Source organism: Giraffa tippelskirchi, chromosome 11, assembly GCF_054371585.1.
Source record: "Giraffa tippelskirchi isolate mGirTip1 chromosome 11, T2T-mGirTip1v1.2.pri, whole genome shotgun sequence".
Classification (NCBI taxonomy): Eukaryota; Metazoa; Chordata; class Mammalia; order Artiodactyla; family Giraffidae; genus Giraffa; species Giraffa tippelskirchi.
This window is the reverse complement of record NC_137285.1, coordinates 20,390,978-20,408,064: the sequence shown is the minus strand read 5'-3', so window position 1 is coordinate 20,408,064 and position 17,087 is coordinate 20,390,978. Positions and strand designations below refer to the sequence as shown.

The following is a 17,087-nucleotide window of genomic DNA, read 5'->3' as shown; positions in this document are numbered from 1 at the left end:
TTCCATATGTATGCATTAATATACTGTATTGGTGTTGTTCTTTCTGACTTACTTCACTCTGTACAATAGGCTCCAGTTTCATCCAGCTCATTAGAACTGATTCAAATGCATTCTTTTTAATAGCTGAGTAATATTCCATTGTGTATATGCACCACAACTTTCTTATCCATTTGTCTGCTGATGGACATCTAGGTTGCTTCCATGTCCTAGCTATTGTAAACAGTGCTGCGATGAACACTGGGGTACATGTGTCTCTTTCAATTCTGGTTTCCTCAGTGTGTATGACCAGCAAGGACCACAGACTTTTAAAACATCTTTCATTTGCTCAATGACTATCTAGTAGAAAGACCTATGATCATTTTACTTTGAGCTTTAAAATCAACAGCCCAGGTAATGATTACAGAATAAAACTTGGGTCTCCCTGCCAAGTCATATTCAAGTGTCATTAAGAGACAGATGAAGAAGGATCCTAGTGTTATCTATAGTTCTTGGAGAATGCAACCTTTTCACCATATATGGTTCTTTGAGGGTGCACATTTTTTCATGCAAACACTTAAACCTTAATATAATGATTTCCTATAAACGATCTGTGGGTCCACATGTGATTGTCTGCTATGTAAAGTCTCTGAATTAGCTGTGGAATTTTAGAGAAAAAAAAAAACAGAGAAGCTAAAAGGAGAAGAAATTAAGACAAGCACAATGTGAAAATTTTACAGAGCTTAAACAGAGTGAAGGAAGCAAGCATCTAAGCTAGGCGGGGAAAGGTTAGATTCATCAAGAAAGGCCACCCAAAAGAGCTGGGCTTTAGGACTTCCCTGCTGGTCCAATGGCTAAGGCTCTGCACTCCCAACGCAAGGGGCCCAGGTTCAATCCCTGGTCAGGGAATTAGATCCCACATGCCACAACTAAGAGTTTCAAGATTTCAGCTCAAGATCCCACGTGCTGCAACTAAGATCCAGACTTCTGCTATTGAAGTTTATGCATTTGAACTTCTCCTGAGGGTGCCACTAGGTGCTCTGCGCATTTTTCTACAGAAGCAAACAATCTAGGAAACCCATACAGGCATACATATGGAAAAGCAAGGTCATGTCCTCTAAAAACCTAACCAAAAGCATTCTGAGCAAAAAAACAGATTATGTTTGGTTCCTACCTGGCAGTTCCCCAGGACTGGCCCATATCCCTTCTGTATCAGCAGTAGGCAAAGAAGCAATGCGCTTAATACATTCATCAAATTTAGCCCTTCCATCCTCGAGGAGGCAAGAGCCCAGAGAGCAGTACAGAGCCTCTAGGAAGTAGCACTCCAGAAGATCGGGGTCCTCGATTTCTCCCTCTAGTAATGAATCCAGCATCTTGACTAACTGGGTTACCTGGTTCACGGGAAAATACCTGGGTGAGCCCATATATTTCACACAACCCCATGAGAGTCAGTTCTGGTCACAAATCCTGGGACCCCAGATCTCAGAACGATGGGAATTATATCGCCCACCATATTGGTTTGGGCAGATGGAGCCCAGTATCTTGTCTTGCTCGTGGTCACGAAAGGAAGTATTGAGTCTCCCTTGTCAGTAACCGGCAAGGTTAGATCTTACCCATCTGACCTCTTTGCTTCCCTTTTGAAACCTCTTTAGGGAAGAATTTCTTTTTGCTAACAAAGATAGTTTCTTACCATATTTAGGTCTGTCTGTGGAACTATCGTCTTCAGCTTCTCTCCTTGTCTTCCATCCACTATTCCTTCCACTATCACATCAATGAGATACGGTACGTATTTCTCAAACAGACTCTCTAAATAACCTTGCTCCATCTATAAAAGAGCAGAAATTCAAAGCATTCTCAAGGGTTCCTTTATTTTAATTTTCAGTCTGCTTCTTCTATCACAGATTCTTTTATTATTTTTATTATTATTATTATTTTGACTGTGCCATGCTGCTTGCAGGATCTTAGCTCACTGACCAAGGATCCAACCTGGGCCCTCAGCAGGGAAAGTGCTAGGTCCTAACCACTGGACTGCTGGGGAACTCCCAAGGGTTTCTTTATTCAAACAGAAGTTCATGGGAAGCTGTGCTTGTAAAAAGAGAGGACGAGAAACATTTTCTGATGAATGAAAAATTGATCAGGTGAGTAAACTCTGATAACTCACCTATATATTTGTAGAGAAATTTGTCGTTTATAATATGCTTCTGTTTCATCACAAAACCTTTCATTTCATTGCTATAGAATCTATCCCACCACCTGGGAGGGAGGTGCTATAAAAGGTCCCACCTGACAGGCAAAGAGCTGATTATTTAAGAATTTAAGTAACGTGGCCACAGCCATTGAACAAAGAGTATAAAGCAATGGAAGGTCCCTCTCCCTATAGAGGCATTGATGAATACAAGGGCTTGTATGGGCGGTCATCTCCCATATGGCATGCATGAATGCCAAGTCTCTTCAGTCGTGTCTGACTCTTTGCGACCTAATGGACTGTAGCCCACTAGGCTCCTTTGTCCATGGGATTCTCCAGGCAAGAATACTGGAGTGGGTTGCCACCCCCTCCTCCAGGAGATCTCTGTGACCCAGGGATCTTTTGTGTCTCCTCCATTAGCAAGTGGGTTCTTTACCACTAGCGCCACCTAGGAAGCCCCTCCCATATGACAGTGTGCCTCAAATGGTCCTAACATGTTCCCCTTGCTCCTCTCTTCTCTGGGGTAATTGCGTCCTAGTTTCCAATTTTCCATCAGCCTAGTGGTCCTTCTAGAGCTGCATCCTGTATGGTCATGATGTCCCAGGTGTGATCAAGCCACAGCCTTCACATGACTGTCACGTTTACCTCTGAATCTTTCAATGAAGTCTACCATTAAGACAATACATGGCTCTTCCCTGGTGGTCCAGTGGTTAAGAATCTGCCTGCCACTGCAGAGGATGCAGGTTCAACCCCTGGTTGGGGAACTAAGATCCCACATGCCTCAGGGCAACTAAGCCTGTGCACTACTACTGAGTCTGTGCTCTAGAGCCGACGAGTTGAAACCAGGAAGACCATGTGTCCTAGAGCCCATGCTCCACACAAGAGAAGCCACCACAATGAGACGCCCTTGCACCGCAACTAGAGAGTAGCCCTCACTCACTGTAACTAGAGAAAGCCCATGAGCAGCAATGAAGACCCACTGGAGCCAAAAAAAAAAGAGAGTACACATGTCTAAGCAGCTTTATGACATATCACAGTGTTTGAGATCAACTGAAACCACTGAGTTTCAATTCTGTAACAAACTAGGTCCTTCACACACTGTGTTCAACCAACTGAGAAAGACAGGAGGAGCCGGACACCTCCTAGAGACAAATCTCTCAACCACTGGACTTGGCTGGATGAGGGGTTGCCAACTGCAATCCATAAGCCAAATCTGGCTTGTCACCTGTTTTGTAAATAAAGTTTTATTGGTACATAGCAATGCCCATTCATGTACTATAGCTGCTTTCATACCATAATGGTGGGGTTGAGTAGTTGCAAAAGAAACCATATGGCCCCCAAAGCCTAAAATATTTACTGTCTTTCACAGAAAAAATTTGTCACCCCCTGGTCTAGACTATCAAAATCACTATCTATCCCACCTGCTATGAATTTGCTGGAGATCTAATAAGGGTATCTTCCGTGCTGTCACCCAACTTACTGATAACATTTAGTGCTCAAGATCACGGGCAGGTCAAGGTCAAGGTCATGGCTTTCAGTGACAAACATCCCTCTGAGTTATGTTTATCCAATTAGCCACCAATACTAATGATTATTAGTTCATTTTGGAAATAATTTTCACCTTGTTTTGTATTTGATTAACCCATTTTTTCCAGTATGGTTGATATTTCAAGTTTTTAGGATCTACATAAACCATTCCACATCGAGACACAGTCGCAGGGGAGGCATACTGTAAATCTCCAACCTGGAGAAATGAACAAAATCAGTGTTATCTACAGCAGTCCCACTCCTGGGAATATATCTGGACAAAACTACAATTCAAAAAGATATATGCACCCCAATGTTCACTGCAACACTATTTACAATGGCCAAGACATGGAAACAATGCAAATTTCCATCAACAGGTGAATGGATAAAGATGTAGTACATACATACAATGGAATACGACTCAGCCATAAAAAGAATGAAGTAATGCCATTTGCAGCAACATGGATGGCCCTAAAGATTATCATACTAAATGAAATAGGTCAGAAAGAGAAAGACAAATACCATATGATATCAGTTATATGTGGAATCTAAAATATGACACAAGTGAATTTATTTACGAAACAGAAACAGACTTACAGAGAGAATAGCCTTGTGGGTGCCAAGGAGGAAGGGGTAGGGAGAGGGAAGGACTGAGAGTTGGGGACTAACAGATGCAAACTATTATATACAGAATGGATAAACAATAAGGTCCTACTGTATAGTGTGGGGAACTATATTCACACCATAATGCAAGATAATATGAAAAAGAATGCATATAAATGTATAATTGAATCACTCTGCTGTACAGCAGAAATCAATACAACACTGCAAATCAACTATACTTCAATAAAATAAGTTTTTAAAAATAAGCACTTTAAATTGTAATTAAAAGAAAGACTTCTATTTGAAATTATTTTTCATCATTACTTGCCTCGAAGAGCAGGGCACAGTGTGCTTGAAGCCGAATACGCTCGCCATTGGCCAGCGTCAACAGCTTGTTGTCGTCCATCACAGAATTCATGTTCTCCACCCACAGAGCATCCACATCACCATCGAATAAAATATACCTGTGGCAACCGGAAAAAAGTGAGCCATGGCACCTGGAAGGTTTCCCATTATGCAACTTGGTGTAGCCTCTCCATTCATGTTGAACATCTTTTCCCAGGGTTTTCTAACCAGAATGTGAGACAGAGCACCCTACTTGGTCCAGAGATTTGACCTAATAAGATAACCATGATGTCCCAAGCTCAAATCCCTGGCTTTGAGGCAAGCTCTTCCCTCCCCTTCCCTGGGCCTCAGCTTCCTCCATGGTAAGCTGGGGACTAACACAGCCAAGGAGAAGAAATTAGATAAGACAGGAACAGTGCTGAAGTGGTACCTAGAGCTTCACGAGCAGAGCCTCCTGAGTCTACCTGCCTCCAAGCATGAAACTACAATACTACACATTACTTCTTTACTTGTAAGTTTTGGCTAATTCATTACAAATCCACCCAGGCTCTCCTCTCCTTACACAGACACTCACTTTCGCTCCTTCTTATCCGTGGGCTTGTTGATCTCCCGGAAGATGTTGGACAGCACCCCATCTGTCCAGTCTCGAGTGGTGGGATCCAGGATGCCATACAGCTCTATGACACTCATAGCCTTGGGGTTCAGGATATATAGCTTTGTCATCAGCCCAAGCCTACATAGAAGGAAAAGCCTCAGCCAGGGCTCAGGCAGACTCAAAACATTAGAATAATCCAGGCCACTCATGTAGGGGGTTAGATTTTGGATCCGATCCAAAATTTAACATGCAAACCATCCAAACCCTGCATTGGGCTTCCCATTCTCTGTTAATGGCTTTTACTAAAGTCAAGGGAGGGCTTCCCTGGTGGCTCAGATGGTAAAGAATCTGCCTGTGAATGCAAGAGACCTGAGTTCAATCCCTGGATGAGGAAGATCCCCTGGAGATGGGAATGACAACCCACTCCAGTATTCTTGCCTGGAGAATTCCATGGACAGGGGAGCCTGGTGGACTACAGTCCATGGGGTTGAAAAGAGTCAGACATGACTGAGCGACTAACAAAGGCAAGGGAATCGCCTTTCACTGGACATGTGGCCCCAATATAAGTGAGTTCTGAACTGATAACATGGCTTTGATTTTTGGGGGCAACAGATGCTAACCTTCATGTATATTTCATCTCTGTGTAATTATATATTCATGCATATGCCATATTTATGTAAACATTTCAAAACTAGTGTGTAAGAGGTAACAGTCATCAGGGTAACATAAAACCTTTGAACTCATGATGTTCAATTCCTTGTGTTAATAGAATGACATCCACTCTGCATTGTTGTTTTTTAGATATTTATTTATTTGGCCATGCCAGGTCTTAGTTGCAGCACTTGGGTTCTTTTAGTTGAGGCATGGAGGATCTAGTTCCCTGGACAGGGATCGAACCTGGGTCCCCTGCATTGGGAGCTTGGAGTCTTAGCCTTTGAAATACCAGCGAAGTCCCTGAGTTGCTTTTTTATAAATCACTTAGACTTATATGTAGGGGTATGTAGGGGTATTTCCCACTACAATGCCTGTAAACTCCCATGGTGCTGGGGGATTAATTCATCCACAGAAAACTAAAGTTCACACAAACTATAGTTCATAATTAACAAAGTAAGTAAATAAAAATAATAGTGGCATACCGATACTCACATCTATATATAATAGTTTCATAAATGATCTAACAATGAATTAATTAAAGAATAAATACAGTATGGCTATGGAATAAAATCCTTACAATCAGTAAGGCAGGGTCCAATGGTTTTCTCATGAAAAATATAAGAAGAAATATGAAGAAATGACACACTCATTTTATAAACTTTTATAAACTATAAAAGATTTTATAGACTATCTACAACGGGTAAAGTCACAAAAATATAAGGCTTGATTTAGATTTTTGCTTGAATATCAGCATGTATTGAAATCTTTCTGCAATGTAGTGATTGCATACGTGCTAAGTTGCTTCGGTCGTGTCTGACTCTTTGCGACCCTATGGACTATAGCCCACCAGGCTCCTCTGTCCATGCGATTCTCCAGGCAAGAATACTGGAGTGAGTTGCTACGTCCTTCTCCAGGGGATCTTCCTGACCCAGGGAACAAACCCGAGTCTCTTATGTCTCCTGCATTGACAGATGGGTTTTGTACCAATAGCGCCACCTGGGAAGTGATTGCTCAGGAGAAAAGTGAGAATCTGAAAACTCATTTTCAGTATAAGGGTATTGATTGATGCACCACAGGTCTTTGTGACATTCTATATTAGGAGTGTGAGGTCACTTTTTCCTTCAAGAGATACAGCTCTTGCAAGGCTGGGATGACAAGGCATTTAGGAAGGCGGCTTTCTTTTTGGCCACTCTGATACCATAACTGTGTCACATAATGGTGTGGGTCCTGGCTGACTTTAAATTAATCTGAACGTCAAGAAAATACAACCTAAGTTAATTTTCAAAACATTCTTATAAGATAACTGGTGAAATGTTCATTTCATAAATAAACCTATTTACAGCCTGATGAACAAAAGGCTCACCGTTTTGCCTTCTAAAATATATCAACTAAATCAGCAATGAAACAAGTTAAGATGCTCTGGTTTGGGGACTTCACTGGTAATCCAGTGGTTAGGACCCCACGTTTCCACTGCAGGGGACATGGGTTCCATCTCTAGTCAGGGAACGAAGATCCCACAAGCCCTGAGGCATGCTCCCCCTAAAAAAAAGGATGCTCAGGGCTTAAAGGGGGCTATTTGGGACCAATGTAATCTCCCAGGAAATCAGAGAACAAAGTGGGACTAAGTAATACGCTACCGATCTCACCATGAAATCACCCTGGCAACCAAGCCCTCCCCACGGACACCATTACTCACTTGGTCTGGGCCTGACACAGAGCGTTAATGACCACGGACTTGCCCCCTCCTGTGGGCCCCACCACCATTGTTGTGTGGCGAGTCAACATGGTCTCGAACATCTGAACCACCTTATCCACCTGGGGGACAAACATTGGCAGCTGAGTTAAAACATACCTTCTTGTTAAAAACAGGTTTATTGAGCTAGAATTTGCATACTATACAATTCACCCATTTAAAGTGTTTCAACAATTTAGTGGCTTTAATATGTTTGAAAGTTTGTGAAACCATTATGACATTCAATTTTAGGACATTTTCATCACCCTCCCAATAAAACCCCCGTGCTCATTAGTCATGTCTACCAAGCCCATTGCCCCCAGCTCCAAGCGCCCACTTTCCGTCTCTATGGATTTGCCCATTCTCAACATGTAAATGGAATGATAGAAATGCAGTATGTAGTCTTGGGTGTCCAGCTTCTTTCACTTAGTATCATGCTATAAACTATCATTAGTGTAGCCTGTGTCAGTGCTTCATTCTTTTTTATGGCCAAATAATATTCCATTATATGGATGGACGACATTATGTTTATCTCTTCATCTGTTGTATTATTTCCACTTGTTGGCTATTATGAAATAACACTGTTATGAACATTTGTGGACAAGTTTTCATGTGGATAAATATGCTCTCATTTCTCTTGAATTTATACCTAGGAATAAAATTGCTGCATCATACAGTAACTCTGGGCTTCCCAGGTGGCACTAGTGGTAAAGAACTTTCCTTCCAATGTAGGAGATGTAAGAGACCTGGGTTCGATCCCTGGGTCAGGAAGATCCCCCGGAGGAGGACATGACAACCTACTCCAGTATTCTTGCCTGCAGAATCCCACGGACAGAGCAGCCTGGCGGACTACAGTCCATGGGGTTGCGAAGAGTCAGACATGACTGAAGTGACTTAGCACACATGCACACAAGGTAACTCATTTTTTGAGGAACCATCAGACTTTTCTGAAGTGGATACACCATTTTACATTTCCACCAAAAAACACATCTCTTTAAACAACTCCCTGTAGAGGAAACCATCAAGGCCAGGAAAATTGCAGAGGGCTCTCTCATCTGTGATTGGTACCCACTGCCCCTGCCTGAGGCTTCTGGGCAGCCTGATGCCCCAAGGTGGCCCATCCAGAGGCAGTCACTCCGAGCCTGCAGCTTGGGGAGTTGACACCCTCAGCAGAACACTTGGGCCTACAGACAACATATACAACCTCACAGGTTTCAGGTGATCAAAATTCCATTTGTAATATCTAATTTAATTTTTTTGTAAGTATCACTCTGGGGGAAAAAAAGGTAGGGTAGGAAGAAAACCTTAGATAATCGAACCCCCCCAAAAAATACTTATCTGATCATATTACGCCAGGTGGAAGGTGATATATACATACAATTGGAATATCACTCAGCGTTAAAAAGGAAGGGAATTCTGACACATGGTACAACATGGATGAACCTTGAGAACATGATGCTGAGTGAAATCAGCCAAAGACAAAAGGATAAATACTGTATGATTTCACTCATATAAGATCCCCAGAGGAGTCAAATAGAGTGGAGGTTACCAGGAGCTGAGGGAGGCAGATAAGGAGTTATTATTTAATGAGAACAGAGTTTCTCTTTTGCAAAATGCAAAAGTTCTGGAGATCTGTTTTACAACAACATGAATATACCTAACATCACTAAAAATGGATAAGATGTAAGATAAGATGGTAAATCTTATGTTGTATGTACTTTGTCACAATAAAAAATCAAGTGGGGAATGGTTAAGACAGGAAATTTTATGTGCATTTTATAATTTTTTTAATGAAAAAAAATGGAAAGGACCCAGAGAAAGTCAATGAACTCTCATCTTCAGCACCACTTTACCTGGACAGGCAAGATGATGTAGCCATTTTCCTGAAGCACCTGCTCCACGGCATCATTGAAATCAGGGTAGCGAACCCGAGGGCAATCTAGTCCAGGAAACAGATCAGAGATCAAACCAAGGAAGAGAGGCACGTCTTCAAACACGAACTTGGGCAGGTTCATGTCTCGAAGGGCCCTCATCAACACCACATCCTGTATGAAACGAAACACATGTCTTCAGAGATGTTTCCAGAAGACCCCAGGGCTAGTCTAGAAATAGTCTTATGAAATAGACAATGAAATCTTATATGAAATATAAAACATAGAGCACTGCAGGTAGAGTTTCTGGAGAAACACATGAGTCTGGTGCCCACAGAGCAGCATCCACTGAGCTCTGTTTTGGAGGAAGCCCCATGTGAAAGAAACATGACTGTTCCTCTGGCTTTTATTGCAAAGAGGAAAAAAACTCATGTTCATGCTGTCTTGAGAATTTTGTTCATCCCCACCCCTCCATCTCACCACCCTGCAATTGTAGATCGATTATTATCATTGAAGTGTTACAAACATTGGTGCTGTGAAGACACTGAACTTGACAACAATAAGTCAAATTAGAAGAGAACAATATAATGAAGGAGAGACCAAATGAAGGCCAGGCATGTAAATGAAGTGACAGCTAAGCATGAAGCTTTTTCTTGGGCTTCCCTGGTAGCTCAGTGGTAAAAATCATACCTGCCAATGCAGGACACACGGGTTCAATTCCTGGTCCAGGATCCCACTTAACATGGAGCAATTAGACCTATGTGCCACAACTATTGGGCCTGTGCTCTAGAGCCTGGGAGCCGCAACTACCGAAGCCTGCATGCCCTAGGGCGCGTGCTCCACAAGAAAAGAAGCTACCGCAATGAGAACCCCAACACCGCAGCTAGAGAGTAGCCCCCACTTGCCGTAACTAGAGAACAAGCCCGTACAGCAATGAAGCCCAGAACACCCAAAACTAAAGTTTAAAAAAAAAGAAAAGAAAGACTTAAACAAATAAAACTATATAAAAAAAGGAAAGCTTTTTCTTGATTGACCTGTGCCCCCTGGCACTTCCATCCCAGCATTCGTTCAATACCCGTGAACCAAATAAAAACCCAGAGAACCTAGTGTACATGGCCCCTACCTCCCGAAGCTCAGAAGAACCTCTCTTCAGCTCACCAGCCATCACCAATACCGATTTCAGGGCTCTCAGTCCAAAATCATAATGATGTTGCTTGGAGAGTTGCTCCCGGGCCAGCTTATACAGGACGGTCATCTTTTTGGCCAGAGTCTTGTGATAAAAGATATTGAAAAAATACAAGAAGGAAATGCCCTGAAAACACTGGAAGATCATGACACAAAGAAAAGTGACATAAAGATGTTCAGATGAAGCTGCTCTACAGATACAGGCAGTCCCAGGATGGGACCTTCGTTTTTCCCAGTGACAAACTAGGACCTAATTGAAAAGTACACCAGCCTTAGCAAAGTTGGATGACAGTCCTTGAGTGCCAAGGAAAATCTTAAGCACCTTGAAGAACAGAATTCATCCAATGTTTTAAATCATGGCGATTACACTCAGAAACTGGCTTCCTTTGACCTAGGCGTGTTATTAAGGTTTTCTTGTAACCATTTTTGAGGACGAGTCATTCATCTGGTCTACATCAAGGATTCAAAACCTGCTTGTCCCTAGGGATGGCATGGGGAGTTTGCACATGAAAACCGAGAACCAGAGATCTCTCCTCTCTGGCCCAAAACCTAGACAAGAGGATTGTCAGTAAGAGCCTTCACCAAAAAATTGCAGAGAAGCAACCTAACAATCCTTTATTTTAAAAATATTTGCTATTTTGAACCTTTTCCAGAACCTTCTGTGGAAATGTATGTGTATAATCTTTTTATATACATTTTAAGACATGATAAAGGCATTATCTCTATATATTTTTGGTTTTGTTAAGAAAAGCTTTTTTTTTTTTGCTCATAAGCTTACTTTATTTTTTAAACTTTTAATTTTTATATTGGAGTATAGCCAACTAACAATGTTGTGATAGTTTCAGGTGGAAGGCAAAGGGACTCAGATGTACATACACATGTCTCCATTCTCCCCCAAACTCCACCTCCCATCCAGGCTGCTACATCACATTGAGCAGAGTTCCCTGTGCTGCACAGCAGGTCTTGTTGCTTATCCATTTTAAATATAGCAATATATTTTTAAAGCCACATAGGGCATGAGGCTTAGTGAAAAAAGCCCACATCAAAGGGTTACATGCTGTATAATTTCATGCATAGAACATTCTAGAAGTGATGCAACTGTAGTGATAGAGAATGACTGGCAGTTGTGAGTTAAAGTTGGGGGCAGGGTGCTGGATGAGGGGTCCCTGGAAGTCTCTGGACTCCTGCCCCCACCTCGTGTGAGTCAAATGGCTCCAAAATGAAAATTGTCATTTTAAAAAGGGAGGGAGAGGACTTCCCCAGTGGTTCAGTGGCTAAGACTTCACACTCCCAATGCAGGGGGCCCAGGTTCAATCCCTGGCCAGGGAATTGGAATCCCATATGCCACAACTAAAACCCAGTGCAGCCTAATAAATAAAATGAATATAAAGAATTAATTGTTCCCAAAGCATCTATCATTCATTGTTTAATAAATAAATAAAAAGGGAGGGAGAGAAACCAAGCAAAACCATTTGAAGAGTCACACAGAACGAAAATGGCCCAGGCCCAGTCTGAGCGCAGACTCAGATGGGGTTCAGGGCCACGGGGCACTGGGGGGGCCTCACCTTGGCCCAGAGGAAGCCCTCGGAGAACAGCATGATCTCACAGATCTGCTGCAGGTCCGGCACGATCACCACCACCGGCCGGAAGAGAGCCTTCACCGACTCGGGCAGCTCCGTGCGGCCCGCATAGCCAGGGTTCATGGTGATGAAGATGCCCATTCTGGAGTCCAGGGAGATCTCCTGCCCTTCAAACTAGGGGACAAGAGCAAAGGAAGGAAGGGTTATGCCGCCAGCCAGCCCACCAGGGGAAAGGTGGCCTGGGCAGCCATGTGGCTATTAGTTTTCGTGGATAAAAAGCAGATATCACCGTCTGTGTCTTGCCCTTTCCCGGTGATAAATGCAGAGCCCTCATGCTTATGACCTTGTTCATAAGCATGTTCTGGGGGGAAAGCCTTAGTTGACCCCAAAACTCTGATCTGAATCCAGGTCTGTCGACTTAAGAAGTAGCTAATGTTGGGAAAGTGTGCAGCCTGGGGTTGATTCGAGGCGCTGCGTGACCCCCAACGGATCACTCCCTCCCTCTGAGTCTCTGTTTCCTTCTTTGCAAGGTTGTAGCGATTAAATGAGACAACATAGTCAAGAGCACCCAGCCCATCACTTCACACAATGTGGATTTTTATTCATGTTAATTGTCACTTCTCTTCCCATCCCCACCTATGTCCCCAACTGGCTGCCTGGGTGTCACCCAGACCTTTCCCACCAGAATCCCACCTCACCATCCTTTGAGAAACCAGCCTTGAAACTTCCCTGGTGGTCCAGTGGCTAAGACTTTGAGCTCTCAATGGAGGGAGCTGGGGGTTCGTTCCCTGGTCAGGGAACTAGATCCAGCAAGCTACAGCTAAGAGTTCACACGCCACAACTAAAGATCCTGCATGCCACAACTAAGGCCTGGCATGGCCAAATAAATAAATAAATGTATATATATATATATATACATGTACATATATATATTTTAAAAGAAGAAACCAGCCTTTGTCCTTCAGGTGCTCCATGGACTGACAAAGTACAGAAATCTCTATATTTTGAGTCTCTTTAGCTTACAGTGAATTTCAACTGTCTCAACTTTCCTCTCTACTAAGATTTTACTGTTTTGATTTCTTTTAATGGCCCATCAGACAGACAGAAAACAGAATTCTTATTTTTATGAGGCCCAGGCTGCCTCTGACAGGAGGGCAGCCCAGCACGTAGTTGCTGCTCCCCAAAGGATGGAGGCCGCTGTCTTATCTCCCAAGTCTACACTGAGACCACTGTCACCCATGCCTCAGTGTCTCATGTGAGTCCCAGAGCATCCTCTGGAGATGACAGACAGGACTGCTCTTAAACACACAGCTTCTAGAAACCCAAATGCATTGCAGGTTCAATGTGTCTCCCATGGCAGTAGTAAGCTCAGTCCTAAAAGGTTTCAGAACTAATGAATAGAAATCCATCTAGAACCTTCACTGGAATCCTGAAATGTTTAACAGGACCCACTTTACATAATCCTCTGACCACCAGCAACACTGAGGTCCAGCGAAAAAGCAGGTGAGGTGGCCTCAGAGGTGCCCATAACAGAGTCCTCACAACTCAAGCTGAATTTGGTTCCTGGATCTCTCAATGAGGCTCTGTGGGGTCTTGAAGGATGTATAGGAGTTTACAGGTGAAGAAGAAAAAAAGGACAATTTCAGGCCGATAGGGACGCATTTGGTGTCCCAGGGTCTGATATGTCTGTAGAGCAAGTGTCATAAAGTGACAAGTGTGCAGGGGCATGCAGGAGCAAGGACAGGGGCCAGGGGAATGGTAGAGCAAGTTGGGACCATAGAGGGCCTCAGGGTAGGGAAATGGTTCAGCTACTCTGGTCCCTGTTGTCAGGGAATGCACCCTGGGCCACCTAAATTACATAAGATCACATTTCTCCAAACTCTGATCCATTTTCATCTGATGTAACTTAAAGTAGATGTCCCAAACTTGAGTCTACACATGTATTGTTAGACAAGGAGAGATTAGTATAATCTCAAAAAAATTAAAATTGCCCTTTCACTTTAATAACAACCTTAAAAATCTTGGTCATGGGACTTATCTGGGGGTCCAGTGGTTGACTCTATGCTTCCAATGCAAAGGGTGTGGGTTCAATCCCTGGTCGGGAACTAAGATCCCACATGCTTCATGGTGTGGCCAAAAAATAAATAAAGGTCCATAGAAATGGTTCTTATTGATCCAAAATGACATTAAAAAAAAAAAACAACTTGGTCATTATAATGCTCTAACTTTACTGGGTCTGAAGGCAAAATTTCTTGTTCATTGCAATAATTTCTACTGAAGACATTCTGATTCAATGGAATGTTGATTTCTCTTAAGTCACTTTTTCCTAAATTTGGAAAGTCATTAAAAACATCTTTTGATATTGAAAAGGAACCTTATACTTCATTTACTTGAGAATATGGCCCTACCCATCTCTACTAGTCATATGTCTGTAATTTATTTTTTTAATTTATTTTTTAGCCACCCTATGAAGCATGCAAAATTCTAGTTCCCCAGCAGCAGCAGCAGCAACCAGAGATTGGACCAGTGCTATGCATTGGGAGCTCTGAGTTTTAACCACTGGACCATCAGGGAGTCCCATGTCTGATGTTCTTAGATTATTATAGTACTTAATTATCAAAGATGCTGATCATTTGGGGAAATCCAATTATCTCCACATGAAAGCAGAAGTCAGGCAAATCTATATCCAGGGGGAGCCTGGTCTGGATAGATGACTGTCCACCATCGCACTTTCCCATCCTGGGGCAGATCTGGGCCAGCTTCACACTTATCCTCACCTGGAACGTGGTTAACTGATGGATCAGAGCATTTCTTATCGTCTGAATCTGGGACGAGATGACTGACAACACAGAGGCATCGATGCGATTAAACTCGTCGAAGCAGCCCCAAGCCCCACACTGAGCAAGGCCCGAGAAGATCTTCCCAACGGCCTAGGACGAAAGGAATGTCAGGACAAGGGCAATTTTCATCTTCAAAAACACAAGCGATCCACGTATGGATACAATTTTCTAAATTAAAAGCAAACGATGATTATCAGATTGGCAGAGACGCGTTCGCCAGCCACTCTACTAGTGGATATTCCTGGCAAGATTTCCAAGGCCTCTTGTGGGCCAGCTCCCAATCACAGGATTTCACAAGTTAAGGATTTTTTTAATTTAAAAAATTTTTATTCGAGCAGGGTTGATTTATAATGTTGTGTTAGTTTTTGCTGTACAGCAAAGTGAATCAGTTACACACACACACACACACACACACACACACACACACACACACACACACACACACACACACACACACACACACGTATCTCCACTGTTTTTTAGATTCTTTCTCCTGTAGGCCACTACAGAGTACTGAGTAGAGCTCCCTGTGCTATACAGTAGGCCCTTATTAGTGATCTATTTTATATACAGTAGTATGTATGTGTCAATTCTGATCTCCAATTTACCCCTCCCCCTCCATAATCCCTGGTAACCATCACTTTGTTTTCTACATCTGTGACTCTAGTATTTCTGTTTTGTAAAGAAGTTCAAAGATTTCAAAAATTAAGCATTTTACTGCAAAAAAACTCAGATTTCTGGCTTCCTTTGAGATGTTGACAAACCCAGAAATACTGGGTCCTCTCTTCTTGGCAACAATTGACCTAACCTGAACACCAGCACCTCCTTCAGATGGAGCTTTGCTTTCCAGTTGGCCACAGTCGCCACCACTCTCTATTGTATGTCTGCTGTTTACTCATTTACATTATCCACCTGACTCCAGTGGGCATTTAGTCTGAGACACTTGCTCTACATGCTGCTAACAAAGAAACACATCCAAGTTCCCAGACTGTGATGGTGAAAGGTTTTCCACTATATTCCTCCAGCTATCACTATGTATATGAGATAAAATGCCTTCACCCATGTCCTCCTTTGAGCACTTGGCCTAGGAAGACGGTACCAGAAGTGATGCCAGGGTATCAACGGCCATACCATCCTGAAAGCATCCCATCTCATCTGACCTTGGAAGTTAAGCAGGGTTGGGCCTGGTTAGTATTTGGATGGAAGAAGTGACATCAGGTCCTTACTTTGTAATCCATGCCTTCTCCACAGTTGGTTACAACACAGAGCAAGCCCAAGGCTTTGGCCAGGTCCTTGGTGGTCTCAGTTTTGCCGGTACCTGCTGGGCCAGCGGGAGCCCCACCCAGATACATGGACAGTGCCTGTCAGAAGTCAAATGCAAAACATGTGTTGTCTGCCATGGAAGGAAAGAGGTGTCAATGACCAGTTCGTAACAATCTATGTGGAATATATAAATAGCAATGGACCAGCTCACATTCACTTTTTTTGACAGTCACCATTTTTAACTTTTCTTTTCTGTGTTTCTCCTAACCTCCATTGACCACTCCACCCCCACCACCTGCTATACAGGGACCAGTGAACCAAGGACTCTGCAACATGCTGGCCTCTGTACCCACCCTGAGGACAATGCCTAGCAGTTCTCAGAGCTGAAGCTCATGGGAACATGGACATATGTGCAGGGAAGGATTCATTTTGCCCAAAGAAAGGTTTGGCCCTTTGTCTTTAGATCCTAGGAGCTGACCTCTAAGGCCCCAGAATGTTCTGCCTCAGAAGAGTATCCTTGTCTATCTGGGGACCTTGGGCCACGTCGGACAGTCTAACAATGTGATTTATAGTGGATGACATGGCATCAGCAGGTCAACTTTGAGAAGGTCTGGAGACTAAGGTCAGTCATTTAGAGGGGTCAGTCTTGTCTGCATGACAAGCCCCTAGTTAAAATCCAAGGCTCGGTGGGCTTCCCTGGGCAGCAGAACTTCACACATAGTTGCTGGAGG

The 17,087-nt window shown here is 43.1% G+C and overlaps 1 protein-coding gene across 2 annotated transcripts in view; it reads right to left on the bottom strand.

Moving 5' to 3' along the window:
- The window catches only part of DNAH10 (dynein axonemal heavy chain 10), a 156,979-nt gene that overhangs the window by 75,811 nt on the left and 64,081 nt on the right, over nt 1-17,087 (bottom strand). For both annotated transcript variants that reach the window (XM_081540402.1, XM_081540403.1), the window contains 11 exons: nt 16,320-16,454; nt 15,031-15,183; nt 12,239-12,427; nt 10,612-10,758; nt 9,471-9,662; nt 7,582-7,700; nt 5,211-5,369; nt 4,620-4,755; nt 3,783-3,905; nt 1,667-1,801; nt 1,151-1,367 (listed from right to left, as the gene is read on the bottom strand). In XM_081540402.1, coding sequence (XP_081396528.1) covers nt 1,151-1,367; nt 1,667-1,801; nt 3,783-3,905; nt 4,620-4,755; nt 5,211-5,369; nt 7,582-7,700; nt 9,471-9,662; nt 10,612-10,758; nt 12,239-12,427; nt 15,031-15,183; nt 16,320-16,454 — 1,705 coding nt within the window. The remainder of the gene's footprint in view (nt 1-1,150; nt 1,368-1,666; nt 1,802-3,782; nt 3,906-4,619; nt 4,756-5,210; nt 5,370-7,581; nt 7,701-9,470; nt 9,663-10,611; nt 10,759-12,238; nt 12,428-15,030; nt 15,184-16,319; nt 16,455-17,087) is intronic.